Source organism: Phocoena phocoena, chromosome 5 (genome assembly GCF_963924675.1).
Source record: "Phocoena phocoena chromosome 5, mPhoPho1.1, whole genome shotgun sequence".
Taxonomy (NCBI): Eukaryota; Metazoa; Chordata; class Mammalia; order Artiodactyla; family Phocoenidae; genus Phocoena; species Phocoena phocoena.
Genome location: NC_089223.1, coordinates 74,945,538 through 74,962,592, shown reverse-complemented (window position 1 = coordinate 74,962,592; position 17,055 = coordinate 74,945,538). Strand labels below are relative to the sequence as shown.

At 34.8% G+C, this 17,055-nt stretch overlaps 1 protein-coding gene and 1 non-coding gene across 6 annotated transcripts in view; one reads left to right on the top strand and one right to left on the bottom strand.

The window, feature by feature from the left end:
• UBE2K (ubiquitin conjugating enzyme E2 K) overlaps positions 1-17,055 on the top strand; it is a 77,474-nt gene that overhangs the window by 36,059 nt on the left and 24,360 nt on the right. For 2 of the 5 annotated variants that reach the window (XM_065877566.1, XM_065877568.1), the window contains exons 2-3: positions 4,806-4,899; positions 9,065-9,123. The exons of 1 other annotated variant lie outside the window; for it this stretch is intronic. In XM_065877566.1, coding sequence (XP_065733638.1) covers positions 4,806-4,899; positions 9,065-9,123 — 153 coding nt within the window. Of the gene's footprint in view, positions 1-4,805; positions 4,900-9,064; positions 9,131-17,055 lie in introns of all 5 variants that reach the window. 2 more of the 5 variants (XM_065877564.1, XM_065877563.1) reach the window with 1 other exon arrangement.
• On the bottom strand, positions 12,551-12,676 carry LOC136123982 (U6atac minor spliceosomal RNA). The gene has a single exon (XR_010655935.1). It is a non-coding gene; the product is annotated as a U6atac minor spliceosomal RNA (small nuclear RNA).

Sequence of the window (17,055 nt, the reverse complement as noted above, 5' to 3'; positions counted from 1 at the left end):
AGCAGATACAAACTGCTATATATAAAATAGATAACAACGTCGTACTGTTTAGCACAGGAAACTATATTAAATATCCTGTAATAAACCATAATGGAACAGAATATGAAAAAGAATATATATGGGGGCTTCTATGGTGGTCCAGTGGCTAAGACTCTACACTCCCAATGCAGGGGCCCTGGGTTTAATCCCTGGTTAGGGAGCTAGATCACACATGCTGAACTAAAGATCCGGAGTGCTGCAACTAAGACCCGACGCAGCCAAATAACTAAATAAATATTTTTTTTAAAAAGCATATATATGGGCTTCCCTGGTGGCGCAGCGGTTGAGAATCTGCCTGCTAATGCATGGGACACGGGTTCGAGCCCTGGTCTGGGAGGATCCCACATGGCGCGGAGCAGCTAGGCCCGTGAGCCACAACTACTGAGCCTGTGCGTCTGGAGCCTGTGCTCCGCAACAGGAGAGGCCGCGATAGTGAGAGGCCCGCGCACTGAGATGAAGAGTGGCCCCCGCTTGCCACAACTAGAGAAAGCCCTCGCACAGAAACAAAGACCCAACATAGCAAAAATAAATAAATAAATTCAAAAAAAAAAAAAAGAAAAAGAGAAATGGTCATATAATTACCATTTAAAAAAAAAGCATATATAAGTATAACTGAATCACTTTGCTGTATACCAGAAGCTGACACAGCATTGTAAATCAACTATATTTCAATTAAAAAAAATACAATCACTTATGAATAATTGGAAAAAAATAAAGTACATTTGTGGCTTATGTTATATTTCTATTGGATAGCACTGGTCTAGAATGTGGTTTTTAGTAAGGACCACAAATGTGTCCCCATGGCCTCAGTTTCCCATTTTTCTTCTACTCTCTTAGTTTCCATGTCAGCCCTGCTTTGGAAATGTGAACGTCCCAAGTTTCAGGTTTTTAACTGCTTAGGAGGTGGAAATGTTTCTTCTTGAGCCCTAGAATAGTAGGGGAAACATGTTAAATTATGAGAAAGTAATGGCAAGTGTTAAACAAGCCTCATTTCCAACAAATGAGGAAGAATTGAATTTCACGTTTATTTACATGATAATAATGAGCAGTGTTCCTGAATTTTGGTAGTAGTGATTTGACTAGGAAACAAATTAATAGTTTTTTTAATAGCATATGAGAATTATCTATAACTTTAGGGGTCATTTAGAATTATATTTGCTTATCTGAAATTTGGATTTAAATTATATTTTAGAAAACTTTTTCCAGAATAAAAGAAGAGAGGCTAAAGTGATAAATTATTCCTTTAAAGTATAATATTTGCTTTATGTAGAAGTTTTCTGCTCCAACATCATTATCAAAAGTCAACATATTGAAGTGTTAAATGGCTACTATACATTCAGCATTTACTATTTGGTAGGCATTAATATTGTATTCATTAAATTCCCCCATGAACTGTATGTGGTAGGTACTATTATAATTCCCAATTGACAGGATGAAACTGAGGTATGGAGTGGTTAGTTAACTTGCTCAAGGTCACATAGGTAGTACGTTTTAAACAGGTTAAACAACAGTAGCTTATACTTAGTGCTTTCTCAATAAAATCTATCAATTTTTATTTTCTCCCAGGAGAATGTAAGCTCCAAGTGGGCAGGGACTTAGTTTTGTCACTTAGTTGTTTCACTGACAGTTGAGATTGCTTTCTGGCATGTAGTAGATCCCAGGAATTATTTGAAAGAATTTTGTGATGATGATGATGTCAGTTCATCAAGAGACTTGGCCTTGAGAATCTACTAGAATTGCTTTAAATTTTGCACTGTTGCTTATTAGCAGTAATGTTCGTTTATCTACCACTTCCAAATTAACTTCAGCGTTATGTACTGTTTGGCATACTTTATGCATGTTATATCTTAATAAAATATTCAATAAAAAATTGTTTACTAGGAGCTGTAGCTTTTGTTCATCTCTTTTCCTTTTATGTGTTGGAAATGCATTGGAGCCACAAGGAAACGTAAGAAAAATCAAGACTACCAGAGGTCTCACTGTGTGTTCAGATAAGTTGGGAGAAGAAAGTATAGTAAAGCAACTTTCCAACTGTTCTTAGAAAAAATAGTATAGTGATAAAACAATTCAAGGTTTCATCCAAAAGCCTCAGCCTCCCTGGTTGTTGCAGTCATTAAAATCGAAAACACATTATTTTATTTATTTTTAGAAATTACAGTTTCCATTCTTAGTTTGGAAACAGACCTGTGAAATAAATTTTATAAAATAGGGCTTTGAAATCAAAGGTTTTTGTAATTAATAGTGTTAGGAGAAGGGTAACTATGCTACTTCTATCCCGGAAATTTTCATTTAATTCTGAGGTGATTCTCATTTTACAATAATAAAATTGAGAGTTAGATGGTGACTTACCTGAATTAACATCACAAATAAGTGGCAGAACTGGGAATCACCTCCCATCTGTCTGACTTCCAAGGCCATGATTTTTTAAAATACTGTCTGTCATTTAGCTGTTTTCCATTTTTTCCACTTACAGTTCTTGAGTCTTAAAGTGGGATTTTAAGTTATTTTGTGTGGGCAGTGGGGTTGGAGTTTTGGATTGTGGAAATACTGGATGTTTGAATTAAAGTATGGATGTAATAAATGAGAATTGTTGCGTGATAGAAAAATTAAGCTGTGAAAAATCTGTCTTTAACTTTCCATTTTCTTTTTATCTTTGGTTATCTGTGGATAAAAACCCTACTCTAGAACATAGAATACTTTATAATGGGATTCATCATGGTGATTGTATTTTCTTGAGCTGTTTAGTAAATTTTTCATACACGAATAGTGTTCTTTCCCTAGAGTGAAAAAAAGACTCACTTTTCTCTGAATTACAATTTTGGGGGAATGAGGACAGAGGTAATATTTGTTTATTAATATTTGTTTACTTAGCATTTTACTAAACAAACAGTTGGGGACAATCTAGAAGGCAGCTTTTCTAATTTGTTACTTCTTTCTACCCTTCCCCAAACTTCAGTGTAGTAAGTGTCCTTTAGTATCCTGCCATTTTAGGATTATTTACTTCTTTTGGGGAAGGGGATATTGTGGGAACCTTATTGAGAACTTTGAAAGCGTTCACGATTTGCAAGATTCGGTTACTCTTGTTTCCCTTAGAATTCGTAGGGGAGAAAAATAGATGTCTGTAAGTTACACTTTTGGCTTCTTAAATTGGTCGGTGAATGAACGTCTGGTGCCTATGATTTTCATTTTAACATTATCAATTCCTGTGCTTACTGGAAAAAGTATTTTACTATTACTAAAATTGTACATTTCATCCTCTTCTGAAAATACCAAGGATGATATTGATTTTTTTAGGGCACAGGAAGAAGTTCCCCATTATGCATATTTATAATTAAATTTAATTTGGGGGTAAAATTATCTTCAGAAAAATATGAAATACTTTAATCCCAAATGTAGAAAAAGGTTATGAAATAAACCAGTACTAGTTAAAATGCATGAAGTAAGTTTTTTAATCCTATGTTCTTATTAAAAGATAAGATAAATTAGGAGTCATTAAATCTTTAAAATTTGAGTTTTAAATTATGTATTTTTTCTGTACTTAACATTCGGTACTAAACTGTTTAGTACAGAGAAAGTGAAAATGATGGTATCTTCTCCTGGAGGTGAGGGGAGGAAGTCAGGGACCTTAAAACAATAATTCCTACGCTGTTTCATCCAGTAAGCAAGTTTAAGAAGGTGGGTTCAAAAGCAAAAATTTACTTTTGAAATCTCGTCGGGCTTTCTTTCATAAGAGTACATGTGTCACTTAGGTATAAAGTGTAAAGTACAAAATAAGTAGATGTAGATAAATATAAAAATCCTAACCAAAAAATGAAAGGAGAGCTTTGTATATTAAGGATTTATGTTTTAAAAAATTGAGAAAAGGGGAGGATCATTGTGTTTGGTGAATAGACCAGTAAGATACTGAGGTAGGTTACATAATGTAAGCGGAGAGCCCATTTGCAGGCAGGTACTTGGGAGCGTTAAAGTGAATCCCACTGGAAGGTTTCCTGAATCATGGTCACTGTTTACTATGAGAATGGATTGTTAAAGATTATTGAGAGATTGAAGTGATAATATTGATATGACAGTACTTTGAGAAGTGTAAAGTACAAAATAAGTAGCTGTAGATAAATATAAAAATCTGTTTTGAGAAGTAAGTAATTGCCATTGAAGTAAACTAAGCAGAAAAACAGTTTGAGGAAGGCATTAGAAGATTCTATTGAGGCATTTAGGCTTTAGGAATTATTGTGGAAAGTGATATTAATTAGACACTTAGAGCTTTCATCATCCTGGTTGATGGTGTAGTATTTCAGTTAACCTAAACATCTAGAAATTTAAGTGAGAGCTTATAGCCTAAATAGTTTTTAATCTTGAATTTTCTGTTTGGGCTAGAACCCATGTAGCCCGGGGGTATCGAATTGCAGAGTTCATCTACAGATGAATAGAATTATCACTTTGGACCTAACACACATGAACTCAGCAAATATAAAATAAAGGTGTCTGCTAGTTTTCTCAAAACATTCCTGTAAAGTCAACCAGACATTGTACTGTTGTTCAAAGTGGTGTTATGTCATTAAAAACATTGCAGTTAAAATTTGTTAGCATTTTTGTTTTAAATATTCAGATTGGCTAATTACGTTCTAGAAAAGCAGACTATTATTTTTACTAGAGCAGATAAGCTTATGAAAGAGCGTGTTTCAAAATTTTTTATAGGTAATACTTTAATAAAAATAGGCCTTTTTCTTGCTGATATAACTAACATTTATTTTCTGTTTATTTTTAAGACGAGCAAAAATCAAATTAAAGTAGATCTTGTAGATGAGAATTTTACAGAATTAAGAGGAGAAATAGCAGGACCTCCAGACACACCATATGAAGGCAAGTACTTTTTTCTGTATCAAAATATTGTGCATATTAGAACTTGTCTGAAACATTAAATCAGAATAATCTCAAGCATTTATAAACTACGTGAAAGGTAACTTCATTTGGCTTAAGGATATATACAGCAGTTTTTAAATAATAAATTTAGATACTTATCTAGACTGATTTTTCTTACTGAATTTTAGCTAATTTTTTTCTTTTTCCAAAGAGCCAAATTACAGGTTATATTATGTTAGAATCTAACAGTATAAAACATCTAGCATGTTAAGACTAACTTATATGGATTCTCAGTTACCCTTCATATGGTATCTGTAAACAAACCTTGCCTTAAATTTCTGACTTATGTTAATTTTTAAAGAAAAGCTTCTCTCCCCTGTTTGTCATTTAGCATGTAATTTACTCATATGTCTTCATACAGGCTGTATTCCACATATTTAATTTTCTTTATTCAGGAAATCTTTGATCGTTTCAAGACATATAGAAAGGAGACAGTTTTGCTGAACTCTGTGTTTACAAACTAAGTCTATAGCTACTTTAGACCATGGAATTGGGTGGTAAGATACAGAAAGAAGCTTTATAGCTTTTTATTTCCTCATTAGGCAGATCTTCAGTAGTGAGTGTTACTGTAAATTTGGATTATATAGCATAACCAAGATTCTTGCATATAATAAGCATTCAAATATTTGTTTAATGGAAATCATGTCACGGAATTTGTAGTAGTAGCACTTATTGAGTTCTTACTTGTTAGAGGTTTACGTGTACTTTCTCATTCACTCCTTATAACAAATCTTATGAGGTAAGTACGGTTATCACTGTTTCATAGATGAAGAAACTTAAGCTCAGGAAAGTTAAGTAACTTGGCTAAGACATCTAAGCAGCACAGCTGGGATTTGAGTCCTAATAGCCATTGACTCCAAAGCCTGTGTTTCTAATCACTTTCTGCTCTTGAATAAATCAGGATTGATTGAATATTGGAAGTGGTGGTTATGTCTCCTTTGAATGTAGTGGTTCTACAATTCTGTAATGAACAGTTACCCAAAATTTTTCAGAAAAATTCAACGTTCTAGACTGTGTTTCTCTTTTCATTCAAAGTTTTAAAGACCCTAGAATGTCTTTAGCACATTCTACCAACTCTTAAATGACAAAATTTTATTTTCTGTTTTATAGTTCATATGAGCCATTTCTAGACTTATTTAATTTTGTATATTGTTTTATGAGTGCCTCCTGTATGCCAGGCCCCATCTGGATGCTTTCATGGATGCTATTCATTTAGTCCTTTTGACAGTTGTTAGATGGAGAAGAGATCTTTAGTTATCTTATAAAAATCAAGTTCGTCCTTAATAGCAGATATTGTTTGTAATGATATACAAGCTTCTTCTTGAAGGCATACATTATAAATATTCTTGAATTACTTTTTAGGTTGTTTAGATGTATTTTTGAAAGATATTAGGGCAGTAGCATTATCACCATGGAGCTCTTCCAGTAAATTGATATTTATAAACAAGAGATCTCCTGAACTAGGCAGAATGTTTATTACCTTCTTAGCAACCCTTAATAAAGGTACATGAATTTTTAAAAAATTGGACATACTTATTTGTAGAATGATTAAATTATAACTATACCATATTCATTAGTTAGAAACAAGTTTGGTCATTTTTAAGTGCTTATGTCTGCTGCTGCCACTAAATGAGACATTAATGTTTGATAAGATTAGTTTTAATATGCTTCTTGGGTATATATTTGAAGTAGATAAACTTAAATTGTATTCTTTTTATCATGAAACTATTGAAGTTGTTCATTTTGTTTAAGAAAAGCACATTCGAGGGCATAAGATACTTTTTTTGAAATACGAACGGGGTAAAATATTTTGGTAATATTTATCTCAGGACTCTTGCTAAATTTTGAGGGATTTTTTTTTTGAGGGTTTTTGTTGTTGTTGTTGTTTTATCTCAATAGCCAGGGCAAAAGTTTACATGTGGAATGTTAAATTGTTAATAACATCATTAAGAAATCAGGTAGCTATTTTATGTAGTGTTAAAAGTAATCAGATTGAGTTAAAATGACCATATTGTACATGTTTTCTTCTTTTGCCTTAACGGTTCAGTGGCAGAGGAACAATTTAGTTCTTGAGGCTTTGTACCTAAGAGTTGTTTTAAATTTATGGAATCATTCTTGGTATTTTTTGAAAAATTCATCCCTTCCCCATTTAAAGATTATAAATGTGTAGTAGTAAAAGCTGTTCTTCAAGAAGTAAAATGTTTTATAGTGAAAACTGTTATAATAATAATGTAGTTATCATAAAGCTCCCTTAGTTGTGTTACTCTGATATATATCAAATAATGCTGTGGTTAATGCTGTATTGATTATATATTGAAGTTGTCAAATAATGCAAGACAGAGCATACCAATAGCATATGGAGTAGAAATAGGATTTGGGGGACTCTAGGGTCCAGCATTATTTATATAGTATTTCAGGGCTCTCGCACTGCTCCTAAGAGATTGTTTTGGACATTCAAGAAGGAAAAACTTTATATGAAAGGTTATAGAGACAGTAATTTGGAATTTAATGAAAAAAGTAAGATTCATAGGAATGAAAAAGAAGAATGTACACATTACTCAGGCTAAATTTATTATACCTATATTTGAATCTAGCATTTATAACTCTGAATATAAACAGTTATCTCTGTATACACAAAAATTTCTTGAGGTACTCTTCTCTTACCTGTCTTTTTTTGTTTCTTTTTTTTTTGACTTCTTTCCTTTATATTTCACTGCTGCTGTATTCTATGTGCTTCAGGCATCTAGTTCAACTTGTGCATTAGTCAGTATGGGATTCTATTAAAAGGAATAAGCAAGAAAAGAAGAATTGGCACCAAAAGGGCTTGAAGAAAGTGGTACCAAGTGAATTGCTCTTTTGTTTTTTTCTTAGATCCACATTCATCTGTTCTAACAATGAAGGAAGTGGCAGGATATACTGAGAATTGAGTGTACGGAATTTTGAAGTCAGTAGCGTTCCTAGAGCACAATTACAGTTTTTGTTTTATTACTTTTTATTATGGAAAATTTCAGATATATACAGATGGCAGAAACCTCCAGGCACTCATCAGCCAGCTTTAATAACTGTCATTTCATGGCCAGTCTTTGATGTAATTCATCCCTTGATTATTTTGAAGCAAATCCCAGGCATAGTTTCATATATAAATATTTCGCTAGCTCAGTTTTATTTGCTGTATTTTGGAATGATAGATATTCTTTGGTAATGGATCATAAAATCTTAGAATTGGAAGGTTCCGTAGAGTTAGGATTCAAATCCAGTCTGCCATCCAGTGCAAGATTCCCCCTTCAGAGTTTCCTGAGAAGCAGTTATCCTCCCCCTTTAATATCCTAGTTATGGGAAGCTAGATAAACTTAAAAAAAAAAACTTATTTAGCTGCTAGTTGCTCAAGATAACTTCAGACCAAAATGGAATGTTGCCTACTGTTTATATGTTACTGGTTAGAACAGTCTCTTTGTATACCCATTTACAGGGAGAGACTAGGTTTTTGTCTTTATTCCTGCCTCTTGTCTTACTATTGAATTTTGTTTTTTAAATTTTAACAAGAAGTGTTGGCATTTAATTTAATGTCCCAGATTAAAACTTTGGGACATTTTTGCATTTGAGAGAACCAGCTAGAAGTAGATTTTTCAGTTTTTGGCGTAATCTGTGTATCCTTTTTCTGTGTACCACCTATGCCTTTATACTTCCCTATCTTCTTTCTTTTTTTCTTCTTTTCCTTTTTTCTTTCCATTTTTTCCTGTTATTTAGCAACTCTTATTAGTGTGGACTAAAGGAAACAAAAGGAGATGGAACCTGTGCTACGTAATTGTTCCAGTGAAGTCTTTGGCATTGGATCGTCTGTGGATTTAATGTATTCATCCATTTCTCCAATTATTCACTGATAAACTAATATCAGTTGTTTAAAATGGGTATTCTGTATGCTTTAAATAACCTTTAAATTAAAAACTAGTGCTTTTGTTTATTTCCTTTTTGGGTTTCAGCTTTAAAATGAATCTGTTGTAATTGACTAAAATAGTATATGTTTTGAAAAGTTCTATCACTATATTTGGCTTTACATATTTGAGGTGAGCAGCACTGTTAACTTTCTGTTTTCCCCATTTTTTAGGAGGAAGATATCAACTAGAGATTAAAATACCAGAAACATATCCATTTAATCCCCCTAAGGTATCGTAAGCCTATTTTTGTGCATGAACTTTTCTTGGCTCGTTTAATTAATATGTACTTTAGTGTTTATTAAAATTACAAATGTTTTAGTTGTTTACTGTGTAAGTTTAGCATGGACAAGATGTCAGGTAATGACAGATGGTTTGCTTCTGGAATTAGAATGAAAAGTAAGCTTACTCAGAGGCAGCTAGTAATAACTTTAGACAGGAATAGGATGTGTATCTGACAACAGCTTAAATTCTGGGTCTGGAAAAACTTATAGTGTTCCCAAATTTAGAGAATCCTTATACAAGTCCTTATTTGCCTCAGAGAAGTATATTTTTTAGGGAAGAGAGTACTCTGACTTTATTCAACAATTATTTGAGTACTTTGTGCCAATATAGCAATAAGTAAGACTTACACTGCTGTCCTTGCTTTCATGGAGCTCATGTTCTAGTGGGGGGAAAAATGAACAAATCATTGCAACTGTGATGAATGTTAAAAGAGGAAACAGAATAATCTAGGATTGTGTATAACAAGGGGAACTAACCTAAACTTATTTTTTGACTGAATTGCTTCCTTTATGTCTTTACTTTTGCTATCATCACCATTTTAGTTTAGGCATTCAGCTTTATTACTGCGCCTGTTTTGCCTATTATTTGATCACCCTTTCATCTTTGCCATACTATTCATTCTTTGCACTGCTGTTCTATAAATCTTCCTAAAGTGCAGTTTTGATCATGTTTCTTTTCTTTCCTTGTTAATAGTCTGAACTCCTTAGCTGGGCATTTAAAAGCTCCTGTAACCTGACCTTAGTCTTTTTTTCCATCCTAATCTTCTGCTGCCCTCACCCACAATATGAGTCTCTTTTTCTCCAGCCTAGATTATTTGCTGTTTGTAGGTTAATGCTTATTCTTTCACACTTCGCTGTCATTTTCACTTGAACCATTGTCCCTATCATTTAAAATTCTACTTTTCTTTTGAGGTCTAGGTAAAGTATTACTTTCTCCATTACGCTGTGCCTGTCAAAATGTTTCTCCCTCTATTCCCAATAGCATTTTATATAATTTATATAGTACCACCACAATTACAGTACCAATTAATGTATTGTATTATTTGGGGATATGTATCTTTCACTAGCTTTTGTACTCCTGAGGTCAAAGACCATGGCTTAATACACCTTTGTATTTTCTATGGCTCCTGAAAGTATAGTGTCCCTTGAGCATATGATAGTAGTCGCTCAGAAAATGTTCCAGAATTCATTCATTCAGCCTACTGGTTGTCCCCCATTTAAGAATAGACACAGCAGTGGAAGTTCCAGGGTGAAGTTGAGTCACCTACCAGTTTAAGGTGCCTGTTATTCTGTTGTTTATGTATATCTATTTTCTGATAAGCCTGGTTGATGTTTTTAAATTGTGGTAAAGTATACATAACATAAAATATACTATTTTAACCATTTTTAAGTGTGCAGTCTAGTGGCAGTTAAGCACATTCACATTGTTTTCCGTGTATCACCACCATCCATTTCCAGAACATTTTCATCTTCCCTACTAAACAATAACTCCCTGGTATTCCATGCTGGTAACCACTGTTAACATTTTTTTCTCTATGAATTTTTCCTACCCTAGGTACCTCATTTAAGTGGAATCATATGACTTTTGTCCTTCTGTACCTGGCTCATTTCACTTAGTATAATATCTTTAAGGTTCATCCATATTATAAGTTGTGACAGAATGCCATTCCTTTTTAAGGCTTAATAGTATTCCCTTGTACATACCCACCACATTTTGTTTATCCCTTTAACCATCGATGGACATTTTGGTTGTTTCTACCTTTTAAGCCTGGTTGATTTTTTTTTTTTTTTTTTTTGCCTTTTATAAAAGTAGTTTGTGTTTGTTGTAGAATTTTTTTAAAAAAATAAATTTATTTATTTTATTTTTGGCTGTGTTGGGTCTTTGTTGCTGCGCATGGGCTTTCTCTACTTGCGGCAAGCAGGGTTACCCTTCGTTGTGGCGCATGGGCTTCCCACTGTGGTGGCTTCTCTTGTTGCGGAGCATGGGCTCTGGGTGCACGGGCTTCAGTAGTTGTGGCTCGTGGGCCCCAGAGTGCAGCCTCAGTAGTTGTGGTGCATGAGCTTAGGTGCTCCGCGGCATGTGGGATCTTCCCGGACCAGGGCTTGAACCTGTGTCCCCTGCATTGGCAGGCGGATTCTTAACCACTGCGCCACTAGGGAAGCCCCTATTGTAGAAATTTGAACAGTGAAGAATTAAAAGAACATTTCTTTTTTTTCCAGTATGACCATTTGGAGATGACCACTATTAAGCTTTCATCTTACATTTGTGACTTAATTTTCATCCTTACCCTAGTTACCCTCCACTAGGTAATCTTGGTTGTCAGTGTTATCATTAGAATGAGTAGTAGTCACTTGAGGTTACTTTAATTATAGAATACTGTAAATTTAAGAAAAGAGGATTTTAAAATGTTTCGAGATAAGGATGACCTCAAAGCCTAAAAAAATTTTAATGGAAATGAGGGAAGAAAGAAAAGATCTCAAGAGAGACTGCTCTCAACCACTATATTTTTACTATTAAATAATGATAGTAGCAGTTGTCACTTGTTTTGTGCTAGGAATTTTATATGCCTTTCCTGAAAGTCTTCATAACAGTCTTAATGAACGAGGGAACTGAGGCTTAGAGGTTAAATAGAAACTAGATCCTATAAGGCCCACTGTGCTCTACTTCTTGTTTCTAATGAGGAAGGAATAAGGGCAAAATCTCTGAAATGGTCAATATGACTCTACCAAGAACAAAAATAATCAACCACAGTTCAAATCTTACTTCTGGCATTTAACTGGCTTCTTGATTTTAGGCAAGCTATCTAACCACTGTGTGTTTCCTCATTTGTAAAATCCTTTGAAAGGATTATGAAGAGTAAAAGAGTAGTCCATTTAGAAAACAATATTTCAATAATTCTATGAAATATTTTTTCATATTTTTAACATCTCTGAAATCAGGATATATCTTTCAGTGGATGAGATGTTATAACTTAATTGGCAGAGTTTTTTTCTTTCTCAAGGTACATAAAATAACGGTGTATTGAATAATTGATGGTACCTGAGATTCAGTGAAATACAATACTTAGAACAGTGCCTGCACAGACTAAGCATGCTGTAAATATTAGCTAGCATTAACCAGTGACTACCACCCTAAGAGGCCCTTCTTGAAGTAGTCTGTTGGCTTCCCTCTGCAACGTTGTAAAATACAGTAGCATTGATGCTTAAATTTCCTCTTTAATTTGAAATTCTCATACATTACTGGTAGGAATGTAAAGTGTTGGAGCTGGTTTTGAAAAATATTTTGGTCAAAATGGTAAACGTAGAGTTACCTTATGACCTAGCAGTTCTACTTCTACAACACTTATTTCTTTTTTAAATTTATTTTTTATTGAAAAAAAAAAAAGGTTAGATGCCACAAAGTAGGTGTCAGTGCCTTAACCATATGCATGTTGTCAGGCCCCAGAGCTTCTTCCATCCTTGTCGAGGGCAGTGCTAACCTTCTCTCCTTTCATACAACACATAGCAGTTCTACTTCTAGATATCTACTCAATGGAAACGAAAACATGTCCACACAACTTGCACACAAATGTTCATACCAGTACTATTCATAACTGCCAAAAAATGGAAGTGCTCTAGATGTCCATCAACTGAATGGAAAAATTAAATGTGGTATATCCATACCACATTTGGTATGTCCATCAACTGAATGGAAAAATTAAATGTGGTATATCCATACCACATTTGGTTATAAAAGTGCTGATATGTGCTACAAAATAGATGAACTTTCAAAACATCACGCTAAATGAAAAAGCCAGGCACAAAAAGCCACACATTGTATAATTTCATTTATATGAACATTAGAAGAGGCAAATCACAGTGAAAAAAAAGTAGACTGGTGGTTGCCTAGGGCTGGAGGAGTGTGGAGGAATGGGGAGTGACTGCTGTTGGTTACGTAGTTTCTTTTTTTAAAAAATTAATTCATTTTCAAATTGTTTATTTACAGTTTATAGAAATACAATTCGTTTATTTTAATTTAATTTTATTTATTTATTCATTTTTTCGCTGTGTTGGATCTTCGTTGCTGTGAGCAGGCTTTCTGTAGTTGCAGTGAGCGGGGGCTACTCTTCATTGTGGTGCGCGGGCTTCTCATTGTGGTGGCTTCTTTTGTTGTGGAGCACGGGCTCTAGGTGTGTGGGCTTCAGTAGTTCTAGCACACGGGCTCCGTAGCTGTGGCGCACAGGCTTAGTTGCTCCACGACATGTGGGATCTTCCCGGACCAGGGCTCAAACCCGTGCCCCCTGCATTGGCAGGTGGATTCTTAACCACTGCGCCACCAGGGAAGCCCAGTTGTTGTTGTTGTTTTTAAAATAAATAAATAATTATTTTGCTGCACCGGGTCTTAGTTGCGGCTTGCAGGATCTAGTTCCCTGACCGGGGGTCAGACCTGGGCTCCCTGCATTGGGAGTGTGGAGTCTTCACCACTGGACCCCCGGGGAAGTCCCTGTAGTTTCTTTTTGAGGTGTTGAAATGGTCAAAAATTAGATTTTGGTGATGGTTGCACAACTGTGAATGTACTAACCACCATGAAGTTGTGCACTTTAAAGGGGGGCAAATTATTGTCTCAATAAAAGTGTTTATTTCCCTCTATAGTCTATAAATGTAAATCAAAAGTGATTGCATAGTTCTGGTTCTGTCTTAGGCACTTGATACATTATTTCATTTAATCTTTGAAATCACTATTTTATTAACACTTCCTCCTCCCACCTTTTTCAGAAAAGCAAGAAAAATGGACTAAAAACATAAGAACTGAGGTCTGTCTGATGTTTTTGCTACTAGTTCATGTTGCTCTTCAGGCCACTACTGTCTTAATTCCAGCCATACCATGTTGAAGTAACTTCAAGATTTAGAAAGGTCTTCCTTCAGTCAACCCACATTTGTCTCCCTCTGGCTTCTACCAGTTAGTTATACTTGGAATTTAGTAGTCTTTTAAATATGGTACTCCTCCCATTTATGGCCGTAAGCTTTTGGAGTAGATGCTAATTAATGTTGATAAATAAGTTCTAGATATTTACTATATTAGATTTGAATTTTGACTGTTTGGTAGATAATGATGGAAAGAGTGGGGAATATTTGTGTAAATTTCTTGCATAATTATGTTCACATATGTTTAATATGTAGCCTCAGGTTTAATTTTAAGCCTTCTGAGGTAAAAGTATTGACGTTAACTGTCATGTTCTCACTACTGTGCAGCTAAAATTGCACCCAGTTGAAAACTTACATTGTTTTATCTTAACATGGTTACAGAGTATTTTTTATTACTCTGCAATAAACTGTTGACCTGAAGAGCAGAAGGTTTACTTCTGAACAGAGAAGATGTATCTTTGAATCAGCTGAGTATAGGATAGAAGAAGTTTGATTCAATGCATACTTTATTTATAAAATTTATTTTATTTTATTTATTTATTTTTGGCTTCATTGGGTCTTTGTTGCTGCACGCGGGCTTTCTCTAGTTGTGGCGAGTGGGGGCTACTCTTCATTGTGGTGCATGGGTTTCTCATTGTGGTGGCTTCTCTTGTTGCAGAGCATGGACTCTAGGCACGTGGGCTCAGTAGTTGTGGCTCGCGGGCTCTAGAGCGCAGGCTCAGTAGTTATGGTGCACAGGCTTAGTTGCTCTGCGGCATGTGGGATCTTTCCGGACCAGGGCTCGAACCCATGTCCCCTGCATTGGCAGGCAGATTCTTAACACTGCACCACCAGGGAAGCCCGCATACTTTATTTATTTTTTTTTTAACATCTTTATTGAGGTATAATTGCTTTACAATGGTGTGTTAGTTTCTGCTTTATAACAAAGTGAATCAGTTATACATATACATATGTTCCCATATGTCTTCCCTCTTGCGTCTCCCTCCCTCCCACCCTCCCTATCCCACCCCTCCAGGCTGTCACAAAGCACCGAGCCAATATCCCTGTGCCATGCGGCTGCTTCCCACTAGCTATCTACCTTACTACGTTTGTTAGTGTGTATATGTCCATGACTCTCTCTCGTCCTGTTACAGCTCACCCTTCCCCCTCCCCATATCCTCAAGTCTCTTCTCCAGTAGGTCTGCATCTTTATTCCTGTCTTACCCCTAGGTTCTTCATGACATTTTTTTCCCTTAAATTCCATATATATGTATTAGCATACGGTATTTGTCTCTCTCTTTCTGACTTACTTCACTCTGTATGACAGACTCTAGGTCTATCCACCTCATTACAAATAGCTCAATTTCGTTTCTTTTTATGGCTGAGTAATATTCCATTGTATATATGTGCCACATCTTCTTCATCCATTCATCTGATGATGGGCACTTAGGTTGTTTCCATCTCTGGGCTATTGTAAATAGAGCTGCAGTGAACATTTTGGTACATGACTCTTTTTGAATTTTGGTTTTCTCAGTGTATATGCCCAGTAGTGGGATTGCTGGGTCATATGATAGTTCTATTTGTAGTTTTTTAAGGAACCTCCATACTGTTCTCCATAGTGGCTGAACCAATTCACATTCCCACCAGCAGTGAAAGAGTGTTCCCTTTTCTCCACACCCTCTCCAGCATTTATTGTTTCTAGATTTTTTGATGATGGCCATTCTGACTGGTGTGAGATGATATCTCATGGTAGTTTTGATTTGCATTTCTCTAATGATTAATGATGTTGAGCATTCTTTCATGTGTTTGTTGGCCGCATACTTTATTTTTAAAGTAAGTTGTAATAATATTCTACGAATGAAAACTCCATTAAATTAGGAATACTCTAGCTCAGTGATTTGTCGAACTTACTATTGGAGATTAGGTTGTGAATTTTCCTCTTTTTCCTTTGTGTTATAAGTACTTTTATATATGAAATTGAGTATAAATACCAATGCTAATAGCCTTCAGTGAGTCTTCCCTTCTGCACATGCATATTTAAAATAAAATAGCATTTTCTTTTGTACAATGAGTTAGTTAAAGCAGGTTTAATATTGTAACTTCCTTGAGTTCCAAGCTTGAAACTGGAAATTCCTGATGGAAATAGAGCTCACATCTACCATGATGTGGAAGGTAAAATATTTGTTGAACTAAAGAGTGCATAAATATAGGTTGCATCCTGTGGGAGGAGATAAGATTACTGAGGATGGTGTACCAATATAAATACCTAAGAATCATCCCCTAAGAATCGTCCCCTTCCTTTATTTCAGTCTGGTAGCACTGTGTACATAGTGTTAAGATTTTTGTTTCTAAATTCTTTGAGTGCTCCTCAAAGCTAATGAGTGTTGTCAAGTTACCCAGACGTGCTAGATTAGTTTCATTTGTGAAAATAAGGAAACTTGAATTGTTATTCATATAAGTATTTTAGTACTGTAAACCATCTCATATTTGAGTCAAGTATGACTCAAGTAGGTCATAATAAATGTCTTTGTATTGTTACTTTTATACTTCATCCCTTCCAAGTTCTTTGTACATTTTTGTTGCTATAGGTCAGGGATGGTAGTACTCTGGGAGAATGTGATGAATACAATGGATATGAATTGAGCATAGAATGATGGGGTATATGTGGTTACCATTGGTAATATTAAGAGTTGAGAAAGAAGTGAAAAATCTAAGAAAGGAGATAGTTGATGATAAAGAATGACAAAGAGAGGAATAGATAAAAGAGTGTAAAACCACACAAAGAACTACTTATAGAACAGTTACTTACATCTGTACTGGTAGATAATGGAGTGGCCTCTTGAAAATTAATTTCTTTATTAGATTATCTGCAAATTCAAAGTTATTTATTTCTAACTGTAGATTGTAGTACAAAGAAATAGTTTAATAATTTCCTTGGTCCTGCATAGAAATAGTTTAATAATTTCCTTGGTCCTGCATATACACATATTTGTTTT